Source organism: Semicossyphus pulcher, unplaced genomic scaffold (genome assembly GCF_022749685.1).
Source record: "Semicossyphus pulcher isolate SPU_LCO1_2020_fin unplaced genomic scaffold, fSemPul1.0.p SCAF_14, whole genome shotgun sequence".
Classification (NCBI taxonomy): domain Eukaryota; kingdom Metazoa; phylum Chordata; class Actinopteri; order Labriformes; family Labridae; genus Semicossyphus; species Semicossyphus pulcher.
In genome coordinates this window covers 25,658,239-25,684,461 of record NW_027211648.1, presented here as the reverse complement: position 1 = coordinate 25,684,461, position 26,223 = coordinate 25,658,239, and the positions used below count along the sequence as shown (strand labels likewise).

The 26,223-nt window shown below is 42.5% G+C and overlaps 3 protein-coding genes across 3 annotated transcripts in view; 2 read left to right on the top strand and 1 right to left on the bottom strand.

The window, feature by feature from the left end:
* The window catches only part of LOC138591462 (uncharacterized), a 30,775-nt gene extending 27,694 nt beyond the window's left edge, over window positions 1-3,081 (top strand). The window contains exon 5 of the mRNA XM_069662075.1: window positions 1,834-3,081. Within this exon, the coding sequence (XP_069518176.1) occupies window positions 1,834-1,959 (126 nt within the window). The 3' untranslated portion in view covers window positions 1,960-3,081. The remainder of the gene's footprint in view (window positions 1-1,833) is intronic.
* Window positions 3,082-5,061: 1,980 nt separating this feature from the next.
* slc4a1ap (solute carrier family 4 member 1 adaptor protein) lies at window positions 5,062-16,061 on the bottom strand. The gene is made up of 14 exons (XM_069662529.1): window positions 15,225-16,061; window positions 13,749-13,965; window positions 13,474-13,602; window positions 13,321-13,381; window positions 13,067-13,206; window positions 12,793-12,953; window positions 11,664-11,733; window positions 11,369-11,558; window positions 11,077-11,173; window positions 10,726-10,966; window positions 9,559-9,654; window positions 8,889-8,965; window positions 8,711-8,780; window positions 5,062-6,067 (listed from the first exon to the last, which is right to left on the bottom strand). The coding sequence occupies exons 1-14, from the start codon at window positions 16,059-16,061 to the stop codon at window positions 6,018-6,020; spliced, it is 2,436 nt and encodes an 811-aa protein (XP_069518630.1). The 3' UTR covers window positions 5,062-6,017.
* Window positions 16,062-16,273: 212 nt separating this feature from the next.
* Window positions 16,274-24,818, top strand: supt7l (SPT7 like, STAGA complex subunit gamma). Its single transcript, XM_069662238.1, has 5 exons — window positions 16,274-16,374; window positions 16,993-17,471; window positions 19,255-19,579; window positions 21,687-21,924; window positions 24,241-24,818. Exons 2-5 carry the CDS (start codon window positions 17,035-17,037, stop codon window positions 24,543-24,545), a joined length of 1,305 nt encoding a protein of 434 aa, XP_069518339.1. The 5' UTR covers window positions 16,274-16,374; window positions 16,993-17,034; the 3' UTR covers window positions 24,546-24,818.
* Window positions 24,819-26,223: the final 1,405 nt, after the last annotated feature.

Sequence of the window (26,223 nt, the reverse complement as noted above, 5' to 3'; positions counted from 1 at the left end):
TCTTTTGGAGCCAGAGTCTGCGCAGTAGAGATCGGCGGGTGGAGCCGCTGTAGCCACTTCCGCTAACCAACACGCACACTTAACTTACCCAAAAAAGAGCAAGGATCCCGCACGCCGGCGTGTTTGACAGCAGAACAGCTTCTTTGTGTTGGTCTGAGGTTAACATTCACAGATATGGAAACTTCAATGACTGTTGTGATTGTTTTAGTTACATCCAGAACAGAACAGAATCCAGATCGGCTGGAGGAGCCGTATTGGTCAACAGAGCTGTCAATCATCATTTTTACAGGATCAAATAACTAATAAAAATAAACTTGTCAGAAAAATGAACACTTGGACGTAAATAAGCATGATAAGAACTAACTACAATGACAGAAACCATGTTTGAGAAAAATGTTTTTGACGTGTATTTTGATTTTCTAATTTGACTCATGTCCCATCTGTTAACATGGAGGAGGCGGGCTTTATGACCTATACTGCAGCCAGTCAGCAGGGGGCGCTGACTCCACTTTTAGGGAGCTGTCATGTCGTCTGACCAGACGTTACACTAAATCAAATATACGCCGGGACATTCGAAAGTGCATTTTCCACTGCACATCGTTAGACTTTTGCAAAACATCTGCCCAAAACAATACCCCGCTCTGTCTCTTGCGCTTCCATAAGGCCTTTTCACGCTGATGCTGAACATACAGGCAAAACGCTGCGGCTGTTTTTCTCCGATGGGATCTTCGTGCACTTCGTGAGGCTGCTTCATACTTTTGTCTGCTTGCCAGTATGCTCCTTTCCACTCTTAGATACTGTTGATACGTTTAACATGTAGTATTGATATCAGGGCAAAAACTCATCATATCATAAGGTCATCGTAGCATATGACTCGGTTGCTTCGTCCACCATTTTGGATGTTTTGTCAACAAAACACTGTCTGCCTCCTGAGACTCATCCCCCGCCTAAGCAACTATGCAGGTCCTGAATAAAACCTAAGCTGTAATCTTTATGTATTTGTGTAAGTCTAGTTGGATAATATGTATGAAGTCAGCCTTTACTTGTATTTGATTATTTTATGTACATTTTCCTCTTTGTTTTTGGTATTTTGACTCATTCGGAGTGGTAGCTATAAAACTTGAATTTAGATTTTTTGTTATTGTTTTACTTTCATCTTTTGCCGGGCCCACTCACACTTTAGTTTATGTTCTCTCATCAGGCAGTGATAAAACCTTGTGGTTAGCTGTTGACAAGTCTATATCTGGTGTTTAGAGGCTTCTCTGAATTGTGATTGTTAGCTTAGTTGGTGAAGGTTGTGCTTATTTGAGAGTCAACTGAACACGTGTTCAAATATTTGTAGTGGAAGACTTTGAAGTCTTTTCTTGGACTTGCACAGTGACCACCCGAACCCATTATTATGTGCTGTTATTTAGCTTATGTACATGTCGATAAAGTCACAGCCCCTACCTCCGGATCTGTTTCTTTTCCTCTGCAACACCTGACTTCTCTCCGTCAAATAAACTCAAGCTTGTTTTTCTGTTCATATCCCTGCAGCAGAGATTTCTTAGGCATCTGCAGAAGGATATACTCAACTATCATACTTAAGTACCTCTGTCCTCTACACATAAATGTCTATGTTGAGGTGATGTCACTCACTGATCCTAGAAAGGTCTGCTGCCTTTCACCTTCAGAAAAGCTTGACAAAATAAAGCTTGTGTGGACACTAGCCTTCGACAAGATCAATAAAAGAGCTACGCTGCTGAAAAGCTCTTTGATTCAGAAAGCAGCTTTGGAGAAATTAAGTTAAACTTGTTGCACTGACCTCTTCTCTCTCTCTCTCTGTGTCCCCAGAATCTGACAGGCAGTCGTCCTCCGCCCAGGTACACCTACGATCCCTCCATCTTCGCCTTCCGCTCCTTGAGCACAGTGCCCCCCTGCAGCCCCCTGACCCCATCTGAGGATCCTCCCTGCTCATAAGAAAATCCATCCACCTACCAGATAATCTTTTCGCCCCGTTTCTTCATTCCCAGACGGCTGCTTTTTTTTTGTGGCTTCTGCAGCGAGACCAAGAAGTGACTGTTAGAAAAAGACGTTTTAATGAAGGTGGAACTTTTGCACACTCAGGTAATCCCACCCTGTCACTTTGATCATCCCTCCCCACATGAAATCAAACAGGAACATACGGAGAATAAAATGGCCTAAACACAACATTTCTAAGGATTCTTCAGGTTTTGCTTACGTGTCTCTGAAAAGTGATCCTGTGATTGGAGGAAGAGTGATCGAGAAACAAACTGTGGACAGGAGGTGGGACAAAAGGGACGAGGCCAACCACTTATTTGAAACCTGGATTTAGCTCCGGGTTGGATCAATATTCAAGGGACATAATGCATGTGAGACAATCAAATGGTTCCAAGGTTTCCTCCTTTTGATGTGATTACTGGACATCTTGTAAGGTTCTTGGTAACTTCATATACTAAACATGGCGAGGTGAGTCATCTGGTATCCTGTTATTGTTGAGATGAACGTAGACTGTCTGGTCAAACTTCTTTCGATGTGTCATTGAGTATACAGGTCATGACGAGCTATGACAAACATGTATGACATGTATGTAGTTGAATAGTTGACCTTTGATGATGTATGTTTCTTAATGAACTTGTCACTTTTAGTCAAGGTCAAGGTTAAGTACTTGTATCCTCTTTCCTTGCATGAATTCCGCTGTTTTGCAGAAAGAGAGGTATGTGGAAATAAGGAAGTCTGACAATAGTTCGCTGCACATTTGGCAAGTTTAACCGGTGCTATGTAATGCATAGCCAACTTGTAGTGTGCCATTATTTTTTTTCCAATATTGTACCTCATTACTTTCTAGGTAGAAGAGGACCACTGGTGTATCTAAGACGCCCCAGTGTTTTCTAAAGATCTCTTAATGCCTTGAAATCACATTCCTGTTGTTTTGAATGGAACTTGAGGGAGTTCTCCTGAATGAGCTGATCAATCGATTAAACATGATGTCACCACTGTAACTAAGATTTCGCCGAAGTGAATGTAACATTGTGACATGTTTTGGTCCATTGTTGCACAAAATGAATCAATAAATGCCCTGTGGCCTCTTGTTTACTGGATGAGTTTCATTCGAAGCAACGTACACTAGATTAGTGAGTGGACCAACAGAACATCACTGACCAACAGAGATTTTAACACAACTATGCAGGTCCTGAATGTTATTGTCTTTTAGCTCATTGTTTTGGTTTTATGAGCCACAACTTGTTTTTAATTCAGTCTCAAAAACCCTCAACACAATCGACTGGCTAGGGCTAAGCTTAGGACGCAGTGGCTGGATCCCGGGTAAGAACCAAGTATGTCTGCCCAATTGCATATCAAAATCCTTAGTCAAAACTCACTTATAGCTGATGGGGATTTTGAAAAAGGTAACACACAGATAGCAGAACAGGTGTTTGAAATAGACTCATTTCTAAACATAACTTTTAATCTGAAAGTTTGCTTTGATATTCTGCTTAAACCACAGATTTTAATATCTGCTAACCTGTTTGATGATTTAACTTGAACTAGAGCCTGCTAGGGCTGCACAGTGGTGCAGTGGTGAGCGTTGTCATGTCACAGCTAGAAGGTTCCTGGTTCAAATCCCGGTTCTGATTGGAGTGCGCACGTGCGTATGTGCGTGGGTTCCGTCCAGGTACTCTGGCTTCCTCCCACAGTCCAAAGAGGTGCTCGTTAGGTCAATTGGTGACTCTAAAATGAGCGTGAAAGGTTGTCCGTCTGTATTTGTCAGCCATGTGACTGACTGCCGATCAGTCCAGGGTGTACTCCGCCTCTCGCCCAATGACAGCTGGAATTTACAGTAAGTTAACGATTGGAGTCAAACTGCCGCAAATTCTTATATTAAAGTTAAAGTACAATTTTGTAAAACTCAAACATTGTTTAAAGCTCCTGTGAGGAGTTTTTTCGCAGGTTATGAAACAGACTGAAATTAGAATAATCTGATGATTCTATATGACCTACAAAAGCAAACCAGACCATCAGTGACAAGACACTGCCTTTGTTTACGTTTTCCAGGGCAAAATATAAACTGAGTGATACATGTGATTGTTAAGGGAAAGACGCTGAGATATTTTGTTAAAATACACCACTTAAGCGTGTACAGGACAAAATGAGCAAAGAGATAAGAGCTTTGTCCACAGGGGGCGCCAAAATCAACACAAACTAAAAATTTCTCTAAGATATTAAACGTGTCAGTTTGTGACCTAGTTCCTCCCTACCTTGCTATCCACCAATGACTCGGCCATCCGCTCCCTCTGACTGACAGGAAGCGACTGAGGCCAAAGAAAGAAGTGCTTACATCACCTCAAACAGGCCTTTGTTTTCTACAGCTTTCAAGAACACATTTTAGATTCTAAGTGTCAAAAACTCTTTACTTTGTTGAAGATGTGTGAAATTAATTTACCCAATTTAACCCCTGCTGCAGACTTTAGCTGCTTCTGATATCAGACACATTTTATTTATTGTACAAGGATGTTCAGCACTAAGTCCTCCATCTTCATCTTTAATTCCTGATACTGGGTCACTTGTTCAAGATGCTACATGATTGATGTGATCGTTGCATATTCCAGAAGTGGATCAACATTTCCAGGGCCAGTAGCCTTATACTGGAGTAACTTGATGTAGTGTTTGGAACAGCCCTGTCAACAATATAACCTTTGCAGAACCACTGCACTTAATCTAAATGACAAAGTGCATCTTCAGTGTGCATAAGAAGGATCTGCTGGGTGGAAGGACAGAGGACTCCTCTCATGTGTTTGGGGCAAAGAGGAATACTTTCCATCAGTGATTAGTAGGTCACAGCACAGAACATCACAGCAAAGATCTGCAGCCAAGACCACAAGCCTCTTTGTGCCAGATCATACCCTGAGAAACGCTCTTTGTGTGTGAGAGAGGCCGTTGAAAGAGATGGAAAGAAACTGACGTCAAGACTGGGTTTGGGTGTGAAGAAGCCCCAGAAGCTACGCCAGCAAGGACGGACAGCTGGCTGGAAGATTTACTCACTGGGTGAATATAAGAGCTCAGAGCAACTTGCAACATATTTACAGACAATTTTATTATACATTTATATCACAAAATACAGTTCTTTACTTTCTGTTTTAGGTTAAGACGACAGGAAAGAGGGAGGAAAGTATGGCAGTAAACCAACAGAACAGCACTGAGTGGGATTTCACAGAGTGAGGAATCCTGCTCGAGGCAAACACGCACGATGGCTGACTCGCTCATAAAGACAATCTTGTTAAAAAGAGAACTTTGAGAAGGTTGGGCACTGTGTGTGTGTGTGTGTGTGTGTGTCAGTGTAGACACACGCACACTCCACTTAGCTTGAGTCATTATCAGCTTGCGTTTCATCCAGTAAGCCATCCAAGTGTCCAGATGGTCAGAAAAGCTGCTTCAATGCTCTCCCTCTCTCTCCCTCCTCACTACACACTCTCCTTTGGAGAAAAAAAATAAGGTTATGCCAGCGATCGACTGAAGCCAAATAGGGGAAGGATGCAGATTGGATGTCAGGTGGACTTAACTGTGAGAAGAGCAGCCAAAGCGCACACAGCTGAACTCAGATCAGTTACTGCTCCCGCTCTGTCCTGTTCTATTTTCTGCCTGGATGATATAGAACCCAAAGAAAAGGGACAAAATACAAGTGCTTCTCATCTCTATTATTATCAGGGTGAAAAGCGCCAGAAGGCTGACTGCCCAGTGTCTGCTCTGAGGGGGGTAATTCCCCGAGCCGGCCAGTTTAACGTGAAGTGGAATGGTTTACTTTCTGAGAATACAAATACCCCCCAAAAGATAAATAAAAGTTGCAGAATTATTATCTTTGCAAGTCCCCGGTGTGTTTCCGGCTCTTCTTAGCTGCACCACACAGACAGAGGGATTGGGATGGGTGGAGGGGGTTAATAGTAAGTGCTAAGGAGAGTGGAGGCTTTGTGTTGCAGGTATTATCTGCAGTATAAAAGCTGATGGAGTGGACACACTGGAGCTCAGTAGCCGTACTTGTCGTTGAGGTGTGTGCGGCCGTCTCCACTCTGACCTGCACGTGAAGAAAAGAAAGATTTAGCAAACACTTACACTCTAGCTCACATGTTCACAGAAAGGAGAGGGGGGAATAAAACAAAACAAGATTAAATACTGCAGACTATCCCACAGTTACGTAGTGCGATTAGTTCTGAGCCTCAATCCAAGTGCAGTCTGGCAGTTATTTCAAAGTTTGTTTGGATGGAAGATTATCATTTTTAAGTGACTTTGATCTGAATTCCTCTGTGAACAATGAAATTGTCGCTGCAATTTGGGCAGGCTGCACAAATGGACCATTAAAGGCTGCGTACTTCCCCTCACCGTATCCTTAAAATAATACACCCCCTAAAGTAATAACCTCAGAGATTTTCTTTTAATTAAATGTCTGTTAAGTCACTATCTACCACGGAATGAGCTAACACAATGGTGATTGAGCCTATGGCCCACTGATGAAAGCCTTTGCATTTGCAGTATTACAGACTGGGTGTCTGTGGCGACATTCACAGATAACATCAAAAGCGGCGCCCAGTTAGTGACGCATTTCCCATCACCCATTCGTGGTTGGTCTGCCAGAGAGGGTAGGCGGAGCTAAGCAGCTGCTTTTCTGGTATCTGCAAGTGTTGTGAGTAAACAGTAATCTACTATGGCTGAACAAACAAAGAAAAGATGGATGACTACAGATACAACTTCAAAAATAAGTGAAAATCCAAAGAAAAAGGAACAAATTTGACGCTCAGATGAAGGCAAACAGTCTAAAAAGGAAAGTGACCCTCAGCGAGGAAAATCAAGAGTTACAACTGTGACGTAGGGAGTGAATGTGGACGTCTGGTTATCTGGGACGAATGAGCCCGCAATTCCTTTTTATCGCCAAATAGAATGAAACAGAAAACTTTGAGATGAATGAACATACAAGCCTGTCAAGGAAGTGTTCCTCAAGGTATTTACATCTTTATACACAAAGGCCCATTCCTCTACAGTGAAAGTCTGAGTAAAGCACGGGTTGTGTTCAGTTATCCGAGCTACCTTCCTTTTTCACGTAATTGCACATGATGCCCTCAAATACTAGAGACGTTTTTAGTGATTATTTCCTTCCCGATTCCCGAACATTCAGGTGAGAACATAATCGGACTGGAAGAAGGACCTAATATAGGAAGCAAACCAAAACACTGCATTGAGGGTTAACGGATGCTGACACTTGCAGAGAGAGCCACGCAGCTAGGCAACAAGACAGGTAGGGGACAAACGTGGGGGAGCGACGAGGAAATAGAAATATGGGCTGATCAAACAATTTCACAGATGTTTGTCGTAACGCACAAGAACACAGAGGTTTTCAAACTGCTCAGAGAAAAACTAAAGGAGAGTGGAACTGAACGATCTGTGGAACAAAGTCGTTTAAATGTAAAAAAAAACTTGTGTTGAGAGTGATTGAGGAGTGTGCTCTCTCTCTCTCTCTCTGACCAATCAGAAAGCAGTTTCCTCGCACATCAAACCAAACTTTAGGGAAAATGCAACATTGAACAATTTGGTCTTTGATTCGGATCAAACAAACGGACTTTAGGTGTGAAAGCAGCCTTAGACTCTAGATCTCACTGACAGAAAAAAAGTAAAGGCTATACTGTTTGCTACATTCAATTGACTATGACCAAAGGAGACATTAATTGGTCAATAAGTCAGTCCTGGGGTCTAATGCACAGGTCTTCAAAGGGCTAACCAGACCCAAGGACCCAAGACTCCAACCGACGTATGGTTTATAAGTCCAAGTTTTATTATCATCAATCGGGTCATTTTACTCGTGGGGTCCACGGTCTGTTTAACATTGTGACATCCTGCCCTCTCTGCGTGCTCGTGGTTTAGCTGACTTCCTGGTTCAGGAGCCAATGAGTCGGGGAGGACAACAGGAAACTGCCTGCAAGTCCTCAGCTTATTGAAGTGGCTTCCTCTCTCACCTGTCTCTCCTCTCTTCCTCCACCAGCAGGTTTGGTTGTTTCTGTGTTTTGTTTGTTTGCATTCAACACTAGACTCATCCCTACACTGCATTCATGACTGACCCAGCTAACTTACATATGTATGATTATTATATCTGTAGTTTTACATTAAATTCATATTGTTTAACAGTATTTCATGTGTGATTCCTTTCTTTGTCACTGACTTTGAGCCGGTTTGTGACAGATGAATGTAGAACCAGAGTGGACCTGAGAAGCAGGTGATCAGGGCTGAGCATGAGAGCTACACATGGGTTAAGACAGTGAGAGCTTTGACTCAAAATAAAGCAAAATTCCCCTAACAGAGACTGAATAAGAGACAATAGAACAAGATAAAATACACATAGCCATCTGGCACATTATTAAACCTTATACATTGTAAGATGTAAATGACACTATAAACACTATTTTAGTAACATTGGTTATTTAGTGCTTCTTGGGTCTATTTAATAGACCTGGCCTGTCCCTGATCTCTGGGTTCTCCCCTCTCAGACTTGCGTCGGGTCATGTCTGTAGTATCTCTGGCAAAATAAGTTGGGTATTTACGTCGTAAAAACTATGGGGTCCAATCCCATCTCGAAAGGAATTTCCTCGGTCCTTAAGGATTTTGGTCCTTATTTTGGACCTGTGAAGACCTCAAGCTGAGTGCTAAGAGTCAGATAAGCGGCGTTGCTTACCTGTTGGAGGAACCCAGACACAATAATCCGGGTCGTCCTCTGGATACTGTCCTGACAGCTGCACTGGCGGCTGTGGAGACACATCAGGAGGGTTTTAATTAAGTCACATCTTTGTTCTTCGTGTGTGTGTGTGTGTGTGTGTGTGTGTGTGTGTGTGTGTGTGGGTGTGATGACCTACCCTGCTGGGTCCCATCATTTTCTTCTTCACATTCTTTTTGGGGCTGGGCTCTGCTGCTGGCTCTTTTGCTTTGGAATCTATGGAGACGAAGGTAAAGTACACATTATGCATTAAAGGGTCCATATCTCTTGAATGGATATTCTCATATTCTGCATGGGTTTCACATTTTTGGGTGTTTCCACCAGTCATTCACCTCAGGCTGCCTTCTTGAACTAGCTTGAAGTCAAGTCGTCGTCAAGATTTCAGCTTACCACTCCGATACCTCCTGCCGATCTGACTCGTACATATAAGGCTGAATAACCAATCCTAGAGCAGCCATGTTTTCTACAACTTTGGAGTGACAGTGCACTGCGGCGTCTCCCCCATGCGGGGTCGCACACGTGGGGGAGGGGCTATGTGGTCACTCCAAATACTGTCAGCCAATCGTGGCTAAGTTCTAACCTTTGACTGGCAAAACGGCTTGTTTGTTTCAGGAGGAAGGGGAGGCTTCGAAAAACAATTTAATTAAAGTATGTATACAATTTTTAAAACGAAACAAACTTTACCAACGTGATTCAACATATTAGAATAATAGAAAATTGACTGCATAGCTAAATTCATGTCACCTTTAATGACAACCAATAACTGATACTGGAGAGAGCACACACTGATATGGAAACACAGGACCCACCTGACGACAGGGCCGCAGTCTTGTTGTTGCTGCTCTGAGGAACCTGCTCCACCGCTCCATCTGACTCCTCATTTCTTCTCTGTTTGTGGCTTTTTTCTAATATCGTAACATCATACAAACAAAAATATGAAGTGTTAAAAGTAGCATATAGACTGATGGACAAGTTTCAAAAACAAACAAGCCAGATAAAATAGTTACTTCATTTCTAAAATCTTTCTTTGTTTAAACAATATAGACGTAAGTCACAGGTGCAGGTATTAGCTGACTCAATCAGTCTACTTTGTATTTAAAGCACCAAATCATAACAAAAATTATCTCATGACACTTTAATATAGAGCAAGTCTGAAACCATACTATTTTTATATCAATCATACAATCCCTTTCTATACCTAAAATACCTTAAATGTAAAAATAGATTTTACTTCTGCAGATATCTTCAAAATAAACATGTTTAAAAACTGACATGTCTGAAATCTATTCTTTTTCCTCTAATACATGGACAACAGTGTGCTTTTTGTATGAAAGATATACTGCCACCCAGTGGCAAAATAAATTCATATTTAAACTTCTGAACATTTATACACTGCCTGACCAAACAAGAAGTCACCACCTGGATTTAACTAAGCAAATAGGTAACAGCCCTCCATTGGAAAGTTACTGCCGTGATTAATATTTTTCAGCTGGCAACAAGTTATTTCACCCTAACTGATGAAGTGAGTAGCTTCTCATTTCTTTAACAACGTTGTCAGAAGACATATCCTGTGGTCGTGGAAAACATGTGACTCATTGCCACGATTCATCTGGCTCAAATTGTGAAAGAGTGGTTCAGGGAGCATGAGGCATCATTTTCACACATGGATTGGCCACCACAGAGTCCAGACCTTCACCCCATTGAGCATCTATGGGATGTGCTGGAGAAGACTTTACGCAGCAGCCTGACTCTCCCATCATCAATATAAGATCTTGGCGAAAAATTAATGCAACTCAGAATGGAAATAAATGTTGTGACATTGCAAAGGCTTATCAAACCGATGACACGGCAAATGTGTGTCGTAATCAAAGCTAAAGGCAGTCCAACGAAATATTAGTGTGTGTCTTTTATTTTGGCCAGGCAGTGTATTTTCTCCTGCGTTTTTCCCTCTTTAATGTCTAATTTTTTTTTTTTACCTTTTGGCCCCTGGGGCTTTGCTGGCTGCCGCTCTGTGGGAGAGCTGTCCTGAGACATGGACGCAGTGGACTCTTCACAGTCAACATTAATGTCAGTAATATTTTCACACTCTTTATCCTCGTTCTCCTCATCCTTTTTCTCAGCCTCCTCCTCTTCTTCCTCCTCCTCCTCTCCGCTGGGTTTAAGTTCTTTCATGTTGAAGAGCTCTGCGGGCAAGTTGGGGCGCTTAGGCGGCAACTTCTGCAAGACAGAGGAAAACATCAATAGAAGGGAGAAAGAGGCAGAGGAAAACACAGAAAAAGAAATGCTCGATAGGGATGAAAGAGTCAGGCATGAGAAACAACACCTACCCCGATGGTGCCAGTCTTCAGTTTGAATTTGCTTCCTCCCTTCATGGCTCCAAACAGCGGTAAGGTCTTTTTAGGCTTCTCAGGCTCTGAGCTTCCACTATAACAACAACACACATCAAAATAGAGATTAAAATGTGGCCTGTATGTAATATAATATACCATCTGTCCATAAAAGTCTCCACAGTTCCCCAGAGAAATTTTTCGAAGGAGCTTTAAAACACATTATGTTCTTGCTATTATCTACAAGACTTTCATTATCTGCTCAGTACGACACCTCAGCACTGTGTCTAACCTCGGCAGCAGTGAGGGCAACTGTGCAGGCCGTGTGAGCTCCACCAGCTTGCGGAGCCTCTGAGCGTCTTTGCGCAAGTCTGCGACGTGTACGTGAAGCTTCCTGCGCTCCACAGCATCCACAGATGCCTCTTTGCGTACTGCTGTCATGAAGGCGTCCAGCGAGTCCTCGGTGGAGGAGCCGGAGGAGTCTGAGAGGAGGAATTAAACACACAATAAACACACAAGGAGGACATGCATCACACACATCTGTAGGTAGTGTGGCAACAGAGAGCAACCAGGCCATCATGACTCACCTCCTCTGCCCGCACTGAGCTTTTTCTGAGTATCTGCCAGCTCCCTCTCCACCTCTGACAGTTTGGCCACCTACATGAAAATCAAATACATGAACGTTACCACAGAAACATACAGTATGCTTAACAATATAACTACAAGTGTACTTTGATGCACCTTACAGTATAGAGCTGTTCTTCTATCAGTTACAAGCTGCTGCAGCCAGACTAAAAACACAAGTGCAAGATACTTCCTACTCGAAGGTAAGAGTATAAGTTAAGTTAGAGTAAGTGAAGGGCATTCTTCAGTTTCAGAAGCATGGTTTCAGCAAAGCTTAAGCCATGGTTCTTGCTTTGGAAAGAGGAGACTTCTATGGATAATTCAGCTCTTTAGAAACCTCCTTTAGAAACACATACTTTTTATTTAAATAAATGCCTGTTAAGTCACTATCCATCGCCGAATGAGGTAACACAATGGTGATTGAGTCTATGGCCCACTGATGAAAGCCTCTGCATTTGCAGTATTACAGACTGGGTGTACTTTCGCTGAAAAAATCACAAGAGGCGCCCAGTTAGTGACGCATTTTCCATCACCCAGCAGTGGTTGGTCTGCCAGAGAGGGTAGGCGCAGCTAAGCGGCTGCTTTTCCGGTCTCTGCAAGTGTTGTGTGTAAACAGTAATCTACTATGGCTGAACAAACAAAGAAAAGATCGATGACTACAGATACAACTTCAACAATAAGTGAAAATCCCCCCAAAAAAGAAATTAATTCAGCACTCAGATGAAGGCAAACAGTCTAAAAAGGAAAGCGACCGTCAGCGAGGAAAATCAAGAGTTACAACCGCAGCCAACTGTGGACGTCACACATGCGACACTGTCAGGATATCTGGGAAGTGTGCTTGCGCAATTACCATTTATCGGCATGGGTGGCGCCAAAGAGAACTAAACTGTGATCTTCGAGATTATCACTTTAACTTGCAGGAGGAGGTCTGGACGAACCAGTATAAGACTTCACATTGACAGTATGTGTGAATGTTAGGCTAAAGCATCATGCTTAACACTAAGTGTTAATAAGGCAACAGTGAAAATTAACAATTTTCCGAATAAAGTTATTGTGAGTCTCCCCAATCACGCGTCAAAAAAACCTATTTACCAATGATTCGTAGGTCTCAGGCCGCTCCTCAATCTTTCCCGCCTTCTTCATCCTCTCCTGCCTCTTCTTCTCCACAGTGCCGGTTCGATCCAGAAAGGTGTCGTCATCACTGTCGTAGTAGTCCTCATCTTCCCAGTTCTTCTTCTTGCGCTTACGAGACACTAGAAACACAATGTAAAAAAATGAATAACTACTATTGCAGTCCTTTGTAACTGGAAGCTGTAGCCTCTCCAGATGGGAGTTCATAATTTCAGGCATGAGGTGGAGTTCTTACCCGCTTCCTGTCGCAGCAGCCCTCTGGCTTCCAGCATTCGACAAGCCTCCAGACAGCACTGGATGGCTGCTTCTTTCTTCTTCCCTGTGTGGGTCACCTCTGCCACCAGCTGTCGGCCCAAGGCATCGTCCACTGGAAGCCTGACAAAAAAATCCACATTAACTGAGTTACTCTGAACACAACCTTTCTGAAGGCAAGGAAACATATTTGGTAAACTGAACAAATCATACATCAGAGGGTTTCAGGTTACTTACTTTATTCTGCAGAGCCAGCTGCCATGGCTTTTGTCCTCATACTCAAACTCCAGCTCCTCTCCTAATATAAAGGACACCAAAGTTGAATCAAAGGAAGCAATAACAACAGAAGAATGAGACATTTTGAGATTTAAAACATGTATTCTTTCTCACCTTCTCTGTCGTAGAAGCCCTGCAAAGCTTTCTTTGGGTCTTTCAGGTAGGCCGCTTCCTGGTCCTCTTGAAACTCTGTTGAAAAAGGGTTTTCCTCGTTCTCGTCTTCCTCGGGAACAGCCTCCTCAGCTGCAGGATGGAGTTATGGAGACGAGAGCATGCAAAGAACATAAGGATTAAAATGCATCTTGAGTTAGGCCTACTTGCCCTGAAAGAAAGTTTACACCAACACTGATGACATGTAGCGTAATCCCATGACCAGCAGAAAGGCTCACCCATTCCCCATGAACAGCCCGAGTCTTCATTTGACAGTTTGCTCTGGCCTTTGTTGCTTTTGCCTTCCTCGTCTTCCTCCTTCTCCTCCTCATTGTCATCATCATCAGAACCATCTCCCATCATTCTCTTCTCCAGGTCTGCCTTCTGTTTTTGGGCTCGCTCCCTCAGCTCCGTCACAGTTAGCTCAGACTCCTCTTCCTCATCAAACTCAGGACCCTGTGCGATGGAGAAAGGAGAAAAAGGTTATGAAATCTTTATAATTTAGGGTGTTTAGCTTCCTGAAAATCCATATATTGTTTGTGTTTTGGAAAGGAGCGTTCGATTTAGCATTGCAAAGAAAAACATTCTTCTTTGTTTGGTGACTACATTACCAACATTGCAATTGGACCACTGACAGTTCAGCTGGAGATTGTGGTGCGTTATGCAGAAGCAGTTAATGTAGCTTAGCGCCTGTAGCAGACATGATGAGGTGGTAAACAGATCTGGTAACCTTTGTTACTTCACACCTGCAATTTTTTTTTTAATGTTTCTTAACTTGAAGTCTTCAGCCTTCTACAACACCAGCTCAAACGATGAGGGCATTTATCAGATTTTACTCCATGTGGAGGCCTTAAAGGCTTTATACAAATGCAGTACAATCACACTGACTGACATGTTTTTATTTAGTTAACGTGAAAGTGCAAAGAGAAAAGTAATATATTTAAGAGAAAATTAGATAATATCAAATTTAACGCAATTAAGCGCAATTTCAATATAGGTCTGCAATAAAAGAGCCAGGTTGTTAGCCTAATGAATGTTGCAAAGTGATTGTGACTGTTTTGACAGCTTTGAAGGCATTAGAAACTCTGTTATATTGTTATTGCATTGTCGTTGCCAAATAAATCACACTCATATAAGCCTTCTTCAAGGCTTACATTATGACTTGTCACAAAAGAGAAATCAGACAACATGGGTCCATTCCTGCAATGGAAAAATAAATTGCTAATCGTTATTCCTAAGACACCCTTTAAGAAAAAGCTACAGACCAAGCTCTCTCATGAACACCTCCGCACTTAATGATATTGATGATGATGACATTGAAGATGTAGTTGATGTTGATTAGGATATTCATGATGATGATGATGATGATGACTATATTGACCTTGTTGACGTTGTTAACAATGATAATTAAAAAACAGTTTCAGACATTAAAAATAACTATATAGTAATAATCAATCATATCGCTAAAGGTTTGGTCATATAGAGTAATCAGAATTAATTTCAGTCCGTTTTAAAACTAGCGAAAAAACTCCTCACAGGAGCTTTAACTTTGTAGTTAAATTCAGATTTAAAAATCAGAAACCTGGTAGGGTAACTGGCCATTGACTGCAGTCTAGTCTGTACTTTGATAAGTGCCTTAATGACAGCTGTGTGTTATTTTTAATATATTCATGTCAGTGTGCAGGAGAAGTAATGGAGGTCCCATCCTGATTTACCTGCAGGATAAACAGCCTCGTGCTCCCACCAAACTTTAAGACATGTCCCACTCGCAGTCTGATGTAAGTCTTCGGGGGGATCTTGTTCTTGTTCACCACAGTGCCGTGTGTGCTACCCAGGTCGTGGATGTAAAACCCCCTCTCCTCTCCAACAGACTCTCCCTCCCCGGCCTGCCTGCGGTACTGGATCACTGCGTGGTACCTGGAGATGGAGGGATGCTCCAAAGACACGTCACACACAGGTAGACGTCCAACCACGAAGTAGCTTCCATGTGTGAGGGGTACCGTGTCCACTATGGTGCCATTTTTAAGGATTTCAAGGGCATAGGGGATATCTGGGGCTGAGCCACCCCAGGGCGGCTCTGCGTACGGGAGAGGGGGGAATTTACCAGGCGGGGGTCCTTTAGGAAGCACCCTGGGTTTTGCTTCTGGCTTGGTTTTGACAGGAGCCACGGTCTTGTCTTTGCCGCCCACTGCATCCTCTTCTTGGGCTTTTTCAGTGGCATTGTTTTCATTTATAGGAACCGAAGGGTCCTCATTCAGACTATCCTCAACGTCGGCCTTGTTATTTTCTGTCAAACTTTTTGTTTCGGCTTCTGTTGTGTGTTTGGGCGCAGCCGAAGCGCTATTATTACTGCGTTTGCTGGTGAGGGAAGGTGCCGCAAAAAGAGCCGGTTTCTTAAAAGTGTCCTCTGTTTCCGGTTCAGTTTTCTGTAAGTCTTTCTTTTCAGTTTCACCTCCATCCTTTGGAGCCGAGCATTCGTCCGTTTCCATTGCGGAATTAATTTCTTCGTCCATTATTTTCACACACACGTCTGGCGGCGGGGAGGCAGCCATGTTTATTTGGTGCAACTGTCATTTTTGACCGGGTTTTCTCAGACTTTTGAAAATTAACAAACACAGTCAATAAAAATATAGCCCAGCAAAAAAATTGAAAATTACTTTAAATCTCAACTAAATGACACGCCAATATAATTTATAATTTGACTCGAGCAAAAATAAAGGGTTTGTTGCGGAACTAAACACCTCCTCTAATTATCTACCCGAGTTTTTACAACAAGGACAGAAAAAAACGTAATTCCGGTGGAACTTCCTGCGAAGATATCTTGGCTCCAGTTATTATTGAACGTTTCATCCCTCTCTACATTATGTAAGTTACGGTTTAGTTTTTAATTTATATAAACATTAGCTAGTTATTGTTAAACATACATACAATTAACTTAGTTTGCTAGCCTGTAGCCACATACATGACAGTTGTCCGCTATGTCTTGTATGCTTATGCAGTCATTTACTAAACTCCAGCCAGACACCTTTTGCTGTGTTGTCTTGTTATTCACCAAACTAATATAACCTATTACAACTTAACTGCAGAAGTTACTCAAATTAATGCAATTGACTCCTAACTTTTTTTTCATTATCAGCACACTGCGATCCGATTATAATTACGAAAGTGTTCTTATTTACGTCTGTGGATGGTTAGATGTATGCCGAAATAATTATAAGACAAGTACATTGTTGTAACGGGTCTTAAAGCATTGTCTAAAATTCAGCACTGTTAAATTTCGCAGCTAATGCAACTTAAAGGTAATTTGCTGCTTTGTATCATCAAAAACATGTGACACCTTTAAAAAACAGATTTGATTGAATTTATTTGAGGTAGAACCTTTTAAAAAATCTGAGTTATTGCAATTCTGATTTTTTTCTTACCCATATTTTTCCTTGATGACTATGGTCTCTCCAACTTTTTCTCCACCTTTTATATTTTCAGAATAACAAGTTTGAATCTGGCTCGTGTCTTCACTCGCTCATCATGATGCGTTACTGGGGTGAGATCCCTGGACCTGCAGGGGCTCCTCCCAGTCGCAGCTCCTTTGACTTGCTCCAGCGTGAGTTCCGCTCTGTGGAGATGCAGGACCCTCCCCTTCACCAGCCCTCAGCCCAGCGTCCGCGGCCCACCACCATGCTGGACATCCCCTCAGAGCCCTGCAGCCTCACCATCCACACGGTGCAGCTGTGTCAGCACACGCGGCGCCTTCGTGGCCTCCTGGCAGCAGCTCAGGCCCAGGCTCAGGGTCAGAGTTCAGTTTCCTCTGAGGGGGGCAGCAGGCTTGAGGAGACAGATACCAACCTGCCCTTGCGTCCTCCCACCCCACCTGTCATGCCGGATGACCTGCTACCTGTGGACAGCAAAGCTCCACGGCAGCCCTTCCAGCTCCGTCACAGTGACCCAGAAAGTGACTTCTATAAGTAAGTTAATGTGTGTAGCTGAGCCAAGATGCTGCACCCCTTTTTTGTGATTTGATATGTTTCATCACATAGGGTTTTAGATAATTTTAGATACAGTCATGGCCAAAAATATTGGCACCCCTGCACTTCTGTCTGATAATGCACCACTTCTCCCAGAAAATTGTTGCAATTACAAATGCTTTGGTATTCACATGTTTATTTCTTTTGTTTGCATTGGAACAACACAAAAAAGCAGAGAAAAAAAGTCAAATCTGATATAATTCTACACAGAACAAAATTATTGGCACCTTTTCAAAATTGTAAGAAATAATTGTATTTCAAGCATGTGATGCTCCTTTAATTTGCATTTAAACTCACCTGTGGCAAGTAACAGGTGCTGGCAATATAGGAGTCACACTTGCAGCCAGTTAAAATGGCGAAAAGTTGACTAAACCTTTGTGTTGTGTGTCTGTGTGTATCACTCTGAGCATGGAGAAAAGAAAGAGCAAAGAATTGTCCGAGGATTCGAGAACCAAAATTGTGGAAAAGCATGGACAATCTCAAAGCTACAAGTCCATCTCCAGATATCTTAATGCACTGTGCGCAATGTCATCAAGAAGTTTACAGCCCATGGTACTGTAGCTAACCTCCCTGGACGTGGACGGAAGAGAAAAATTGATAAAAGATTGCAACAAAGGATTGTTCAAATGGTGGATAAAGAACCTCAGTCAACATCCAAACAAATTCAAGCTGACCTGCAGACACAGGGTACAACAGTGTCAGCTCGCACTATCCGTCGCCATCTGAATGAAATGGGACGCTATGGCAGGAGGCCCAGGAGGACCCCACTGCTGACACAGAGACGTAAAAAAGCCAGACTGGAGTTTGCCAAAATGTACCTGAGGAAGCCAAAATCCTTCTGGGAGAACGTTCTGTGGAAAGATGAGACCAAAGTAGAGCTTTTTGGTAAAGTACATCATTGTACTGTTTACAGAAAACAAAATGAGGCCTTCAAGAAAAGAACACGATCCCTACGGTCAAACATGGTGGAGGTTCACAGATGGTTGCTTTGCTGCTTCTGGCACCGGATGCCTTGACTGTGTGTATGGCATCATGAAATCTGAAGACTACCAAAGAATTTTGGGGCGCAATGTAGGGCCCAGTGTCAGAAAGCTGGGTCTCCGCCAGAGGTCATGGGTCTTCCAGCAGGACAATGACCCAAAGCATACTTCAAAAGCACCCAGAAATGGTTTAAGACAAAGCGCTGGAGAGTTCTGAAATGGCCAGCAATGAGTCCAGATCTAAATCCCATAGAACACCTGTGGAGAGATCTCAAAACAGCAGTTGGGAGAAGGCACCCTTCAAATCTGAGAGACCTGGAGCAGTTGGCAAAAGAAGAGTGGTCCAAAATTCCAGTAGAGAGGTGATAGAAACTCATTGATGGTTATAGGAAGCGATTGATTTCAGTTATTTTTTCCAAAGGGTGTGCTACCAAATATTAAGTTGAGGGTGCCAATAATTTTGTCCAGTCCATTTTTGGAGTTCTGTGTAGAATTATATCAGATTTGACTTTTTTTCTCTGCTTTTTTGTGTTGTTCCAATGCAAACAAAATAAATAAACATGTGAATACCAAAGCATTTGTAATTGCGACAATTTTCTAGGAGCAGTGGTGCATTATCTGACAGAAGTGCAGGGGTGCCAATATTTTTGGCCATGACTGTATATACTTTTTTTTGTTCCATATAATCCAACATTTCTTCATCATTTACCTCCTTTCATCTCCTCTGTTTCCTTTATCATAAGGGGTAAAGGCGAGCCTGTCACAGAGCTGAGTTGGCCCTCCTGCAGGCAGCTCCTCTATCAGTCAGTGGCCACAGTCTTGGCCCACGCTGGCTTTGAGTCGGCCCAGGAGAGTGTTCTGGAGACATTGACTGACATGGTCCATGAGCATTACCTGCGCCTTAGCCGCCTGCTGCGGGTGGCGGTGGACCGGGAGGCTCGGCTGGGAGCCAGTCCCTTCCCTGACGTGGTGGAGCAGGTGTTTCACGAGGCGGGCATAGGCAGCGTGCTGGCCCTGCAGCGCTTCTGGCAAGTGCGGATCAAAGACTATCACAGCTACATGCTGCAGGTGAGAGCTGGATGTTAGTGGTTTCACGTCTCATCCAAAAGGCTTCTTCAGTTCTGAACTGACTGTTGGACGGAGCTAGAAATATAAGCCTCTTCACAGACATGATCTTAGTGGTTCATAACTGTTACTATGGTTGTGCTATTTGACATAATATAGTCTGCTGTAAAATAGAATTAATGCTTCAGTCGTTTAGTATTTTTGGCATACAGTAATATAGTGGTAAATTAGGGCTGCATGGTGGTGCAGTGGTTAGCGCTGTTGCCTCACTGCTAGAAGGTTCCTAGTTTGAAACCCTAGTTCAGATGTAGTGGGCCTTTCTGTGTGGAGTTTTTCTTCCCATGCATGCGTGGGTTCCCTCCGGGTATTCCGGTTCCTCCCACAGTACAAAGACATGCTGCTTAATTTGTGACTCTAAATTGCCCGTAGGGGTGAATGTGAGTGTGAAAGGTTGTCTGTCTCTATATGTGTCAGCCCTGTGACTGACTAGCAATCAGTCCAGGGTGTACCCCGCCTCTCGTCCAATGACAGCTGGGATTGGCTTCAGCCCCCCGCGACCCTGAACAGGATAAGCAACAGGATAAGCAGTATAAATAATGGATGGATGGATAAAGGAGCGTATTCATAGTGCCCACTCTTATTTGTTTATGCTGTTCAAAATGATTTTTGCACTGTTAATATATATTTAAAAAAACACCCGGCCCAGGGACCGCAACAAAAGAAGGAGATGCACAGTTACTTAAATGGAATGCAGTTTTTTAAACGCAGTTAATCATAATAATACTAGTGCGTTGTGGAAATGACAATCAGTGGTGTCTGAGGGTGTGGATGGAAATGTTAATGTGAGATGCATGTTGTCTGTGTGAAAACAAAAAAACAAAAAGTAACAACATAAGGTGGTGGAAGGGTGAATCAGCAGCAACAGCAGCGCAACCCACACTGGTGTCTGGGCAGGAGGGCTGAAGTAACCAGGAACAGTGGCCAGGTGTTCCCAGTCAGCGCAATCAACACAAGCGCCACCCATGCAGCCAAGGACCTGAAAGACACATATAAATGCTGTGTCCGAAACCGCATACTAACGTACTGCCTACTACATACTCAAACAGTATATACTGCATACTGCCTACTAACCTGACTATTAGGATTCCGTTCGCATCATACCCAGAGCTGCCTTCTCCGTATCACGTGACTTAATCGTTTACGTATGTCCGGTCTGATCTCCGGTCCATCTCCGCCATAGTAGAAGCTGAATAACCGCAATGCATTTTGGGGCGGTTGAGTACAACCAGTGAGCTCCCGTCTCAAACTCAAACATCCGGGCCGATCTAGTATACATCCGGGTATTTCTTGCATACAAAAAATTGCATACTATGAAATCGGAACGCATGACATACTAAATTTTTACGTCACGGTTAGTATGATTAGTATGATTAGTATGATAGTATGCGGTTTCGGACACACCGATAGACACAGTACACAGCAGGCAACAGGGCTTGGGCTGTCACAAAGCCTCATTTTGAACCAGTGACCTTCTAACTGTGAGGCAACAGCGCTAACCACTGCACGGTGCAGCCCTAAATCATCTCAGAAAGCACAACGAGTTAGTATGAGTGAGAACAATGAGCCGTTTGGAAAGCTGCTTGGCAGTGAGACAGAAACAACATGACTTCTAAAGACACACAGATGATGAGCCCTGCAGAGAGCAGGAAGTAGAGCTGAGGTTTGTGTCTGTGATTAACTTCACACACTGTTGTTTCTTATTGACGATCTGAAGGTTACTATTCATGCACGTACTCTGCAGAAATAATTTCAATTGTGTCGACAACACAGACATCTTCATATCTTTAAAAGAATTATATGATCAATATTATAGTGAAGAATATCCAGGCTCATGTACTACATTTCTTCATCTTTAAGCTTTCAACTGGAAAAATGAAACAAAGAAGGCTTTCACATCAGCCAGATCAGAGTACATGTGACCCCAAAGTCCAGTTTCTTTGATTAGCGTGAACATTGTGTACCATACTGTGCCTGAGAACTCCTAACAAGGTGGTCCAGATCATGTGCATCAGGTGTGGAAACTACTTAATACAATATGTTCCTCTCCCAGGTGAGTAAGGATCTGTCAGAGGAATACGAGCGCCTGGTGAACCCAGAGAAGGCTCTGGAGGACTCTAAGCCCCCCAGGATTAAGGAAGAGCCCATGAGTGACATCTCCTTCCCTGTTAGCGAGGAGCCTGAGGCCGACCTGGCCTCTGGGGACCAGGCTCTTCCCATGGGGGTCCTCGGGGCCCACGGCGAGAGGCTGGCTTCGGGCCTGGACGGAGACCATTCCCCTCACACCTCAGGTGAGAACAGCATTCCTGTTAATTTCAATAATCAGCTTTTATCTGTGAGTTTTGAGTTTGTATTTCAGTAAAGTTGCCTACTGGTTGTTACTAAAGTGTAGTTACTTATTTAGGTTTGTTCCCGCCTCCTCCTGCTCGTCTCTTTCCATTACACCTGTTTTATAAAGCAAAAGTGCCTCAGAAAATCTCTAGCAGATGTTTTCATGTTATTTAAACGCAACCTCTTCCCTCCGTCCTCCTCTTGCCACTACACACAAGTGACAGTCTGCAGTGTGGCCAACTTGGAAACTTTTCAGACCCTGTTAGCAACTTTATTTCTAATAAGTGACCAGCAGTAAAGTAAGCCACTTATACAATCAGGGAAAAAGTGAGATGTATTTTCAAATAAATTGGACTTATTTTGGGCTGGTTTCCAGAGATCTGGTTGCTGGTTTCTCTTCTGTTAACATGCTACATGTTTAATCAGTTTAAGAGTCAGACAGATATGAGCTTTTTGAGATTGTACCGATTTTCGATGGGAAAAAAATTCATTGATTACTGGTATAGTGACTTTTTCAGCTGGAATAAAAATAGAGCTTAAGTGGATTTTGACCTGATATGAACCTGCAGAGGTAATAACAAGGCTGCTTTCTAAAACAATTATCTATAATTAAGAACATGTAACATTATTATACATTGTCAGCTAATTCTCATGCGGACAACTGTCTGCTCAGCTGTGATGCTCTGCTTCATGTGCTGCAGAAGTGATGAGAGGATGCGATAGGGTCAGAGCACTCACTGTTGGACAAACCGTATTGGTCTGATTATAAGATGTGTTTTTTCCCTTAAATTTCATCTGAAAAAGTGGGATTGTCTCATATTCGGGGTCTATACTTTTAAATGCTAATATACGTTCACAACAGTAGACGGCGTCACTTATCTGTAAAGCGAGTGCACTGCTCATGGCTGAGGCCAGCCGTCACTCACAACTGCAGTACCGGGGGATGAAAGATGGAAAGGCAAGGTGATCGTCCGGAACCAATGGCTTAAAAGTAGGCCAAGTTAACCAACAACTGAGGCGGGGTTATGATGTCAATTTTAAGATAGTGGTTATCAATGCAGCAGAGTCATTAAACAACTGTCAAGCAGCCAAAAAATACAGTGTCACAGAGTGTAATGTCTGAAGAATAACAGTCTTCTTAACAGATGATAAGAGTATTATTCTTTATTCTTTATCTGGATCCCCATTAGCTTGCACAGAGTGGTCACTAGTCTTCCTGGGGTCCACACAAAAACATTAACATAAAACACTTTAAAGTCAAACAGTGTTGATAAAACATGAATAGACACAACAAACCAAATCAAACTCAGAAAATAAGTGATAAAGTGAAAAAGTGTGGCTCCACACAGAAACAATAAACATCAGTGGCCTGTAAACACAGCAAAACAAAAATTGTCACCTACACATCTACAAAAATTAAATTAGAGAAGAAGAAGAAGAATCATTAAAGTAACAGTAACGGTGTATTATTCCAAATGACATTATGCATGAATAACAGAAGACTAGATTTTAATTTAGCTTCTACAGTTAGCCATGATAATCGTTTTGCATCTCACACACATTAGTACGAAAAGAGCAATGAAGAACTAGTCTGGCTACTCTGTTCTGCTATTTGCAGTTATTTTAGATGTTTCTCAGTAACAGTCCTCAAAGCGGCCGCTTTCAAGAGATCGACAGGAGAGTGTGTGAATATGGTATAGACAAACAGAACTAAGGTCTGCCCATTACCAGAGCCTTCATCCAGCTGTTTCAAGACTGCTCTATAAATAGACCTCACCTTGATGGTTAAAGACTTATTATAACTTTGAAAGGTATTTTATTTCATTTAAATGTGAACATTTAAGTCTAAAACATGATGAAAACATGATTTTATTTAAAAGGTAAAATAAAATTGTTTTATTTTTAAAAAAACAAATGTAATCTTTAAAAAGTCTTGAAAAGGAGGGGTCGTCTGATAATCAGGGTCGCTTATTTTTACACCAATACGGTATGTTCTGACAACATTTCCATTTAACCAAGCGTTTTTTTCCTGTATTATATGTTCCATACAAAAGGATTACAAATCTGCACATATTGAAAAACAGAAATGGCGATACTGATATATCTATGGTAGGCCTATATTGGCTGATATATTGGTCAAGTTCTAGTAGGAACAACCACAAAGCCTTTGTCACAGTTCTATCAACCCCATCAAGTTATCTCTGTTATTGTCCTTGTTCCCTCGATACATATTTTGTTCGAGTAATCATCTTAAGGTTGTTCTCCTCTCTTCTAAGGTGGGGGCGGGGCCAACAACTCCCCCCTGTGGCCGCAGGTAAAAATGGAGCCTCAGGATGCCGACGAGGGCCAGAGTGCCGGCCATCATCACCACCACCACCACCATCACCACGGTGTGCTGGGTGGAGACGTGTTCGAGGAGGGGGGGCCCATGTCAACCATGAGCGAGTCGGGGGGAGCCATGGCGCCCTCTCCTGGGGGTGGTGCGTCAGATGGCAGCTATGCATCGCATTCGCCCGACTCCTTGATGGGGACCTCGCCCGTCTTCAACCAAAGACCCAAGAAGCGGGCGAAGAAGATTTGATGCTCTTATATATGGACGTTAAGCTCACCTTCAAGTCTTCCAGGTTAGCTGTCCTGCAGTGAAGACCTGCAATCTGACTGAAAATACAGCTGTTCAGTGATGGACTGCATAGACAGACGAAGACATTTTTGTCATGAACAAACTGGGAAAAAAAGATATGTTGTAGAGCTTGTTTGTTTGTATGAATGTAGGTTTTTTCATAATGGGTAAAGATGTTGACGTTGGCGAGAGTAATGGGGTTTGTTGTCAAAAGAATAAACATGTTTCGAACAATCAGTTTTGTTTGTTTGAGTTATTAAGTGTTTATTTTGTCTACAATGATACTAATTAATTGATGAAAAACGTAAAACTAAGACGTCCAAAAGCAAATAATTGAGTTAAACAAATTTATAATTCAGCAGTGGTTTGTTTTCCCCATATTCAGCCTCTTTCTCCTCGCATACTAATTACCGCCTGCTCCTTTCATTTGAGAAGAAGATGCTTTGCTCAAAAGGAAAATATTGTATTTTCCTCATGCACATGACGTTGCATATTATGATGTCTTTTCGTCTCCTTGCATCCTCTCCGCAGTGCACCGTACATGTAGCTCAACACGGCGGAACGATCACACACACACACCTGCCAACCTGAAGACGCTCGGCTAAATTAGCATCTGTTTCAGTAATGAGGCAAAGCTGTGAATGCAACACCAGAGGCAATTATGGCTTGGTTGTCTGCGTCATGAAGGCGACATCAATCCAGACTTAATGGCAAATTAATTGTGGCATGCACAATGTTGCATGCTGAATGAGCAGGTATGTCTGAATACATGTGATGTTCTTTTGTGTGAGCCTCACGATTAGGCGGGTAATTGTTTATGCCTATGGGAGGTGCTGATGGGGTCATATGTTTTGATTCTGGATTAGCTGCATTGATAGTTGATTGTTTTATGTCCCGTATCTTGAATAATGTGTCTGATCTGCAGAGCTGTGTGTGTGTGACTCAGGTGGGAGTTACAGCAGGTGGAAAACACAATCAGTATTCCAGACTCCTGATTGGAAAGACCACCCTTGTTGATGCTGATAACTGTAAGTAATGTCACCTGGATCCCATAGAGGTCTACATTCTGCTTCCGGCACAGCGCAAGTGGCAGCCTCTTCAGTAGCTCCGTTTGTTTGCATGTTTGTTTTTGTGTTATAGTGTAGATTTTTTATTTGTCTCTGATTTTATTTATATAGATGTTTGATTTCATACACTACCAGTCAAAAGTTTGGACACACTTTCCCATTCACTTGTATGAGAAAATGTGTCCAAACTTTTGACTGGTAGTGTATGTCTTGTAAACTGATGGATGCCTAAATTTCCCTGAATCTGTTTTTCTAGATTCTTTTCAAAAAGAACATTACAATCAGGCATTCATCATTTCCTACCAAAAAAAGGAGTATTTTCTGATGAGATAGAGAGATTGATTGATTATTGATCCCAAGGGAAATTCAGGATGCCCATACTTGGAATGTTTGTAGACTCATTTTAAAGGGAAATGTCACTTCGGTGGACCCACACCTAGAATGTGACAATGGACACTTAGACACTGCTTTATTTGTAAGGGATTACACACCAAAACAAGCCAATGGTCGAATCTTCATTAGGTATTCTTTTTATTTTAAGCTTGTCTTTTTTTTTTTTTAGTTTTTTAAAG

Coding starts and splice junctions, on each gene's coding strand:
- slc4a1ap (XM_069662529.1), bottom strand. CDS start 16,061: ATGGCTGCCTCCCCGCCGCCAGACGTGTGTGTGAAAATAATGGACGAA. Junction 13,382..13,473: donor GGGCTTCTACGACAGAGAAG/GTGAGAAAGAAT, acceptor CCTTTATATTAG/GAGAGGAGCTGGAGTTTGAG. Junction 11,174..11,368: donor TTGCCCTCACTGCTGCCGAG/GTTAGACACAGT, acceptor TTGTTGTTATAG/TGGAAGCTCAGAGCCTGAGA.
- supt7l (XM_069662238.1), top strand. CDS start 17,035: ATGATGCGTTACTGGGGTGAGATCCCTGGACCTGCAGGGGCTCCTCCC. Junction 17,472..19,254: donor CCAGAAAGTGACTTCTATAA/GTAAGTTAATGT, acceptor CTTTATCATAAG/GGGTAAAGGCGAGCCTGTCA. Junction 21,925..24,240: donor CCATTCCCCTCACACCTCAG/GTGAGAACAGCA, acceptor CTCTCTTCTAAG/GTGGGGGCGGGGCCAACAAC.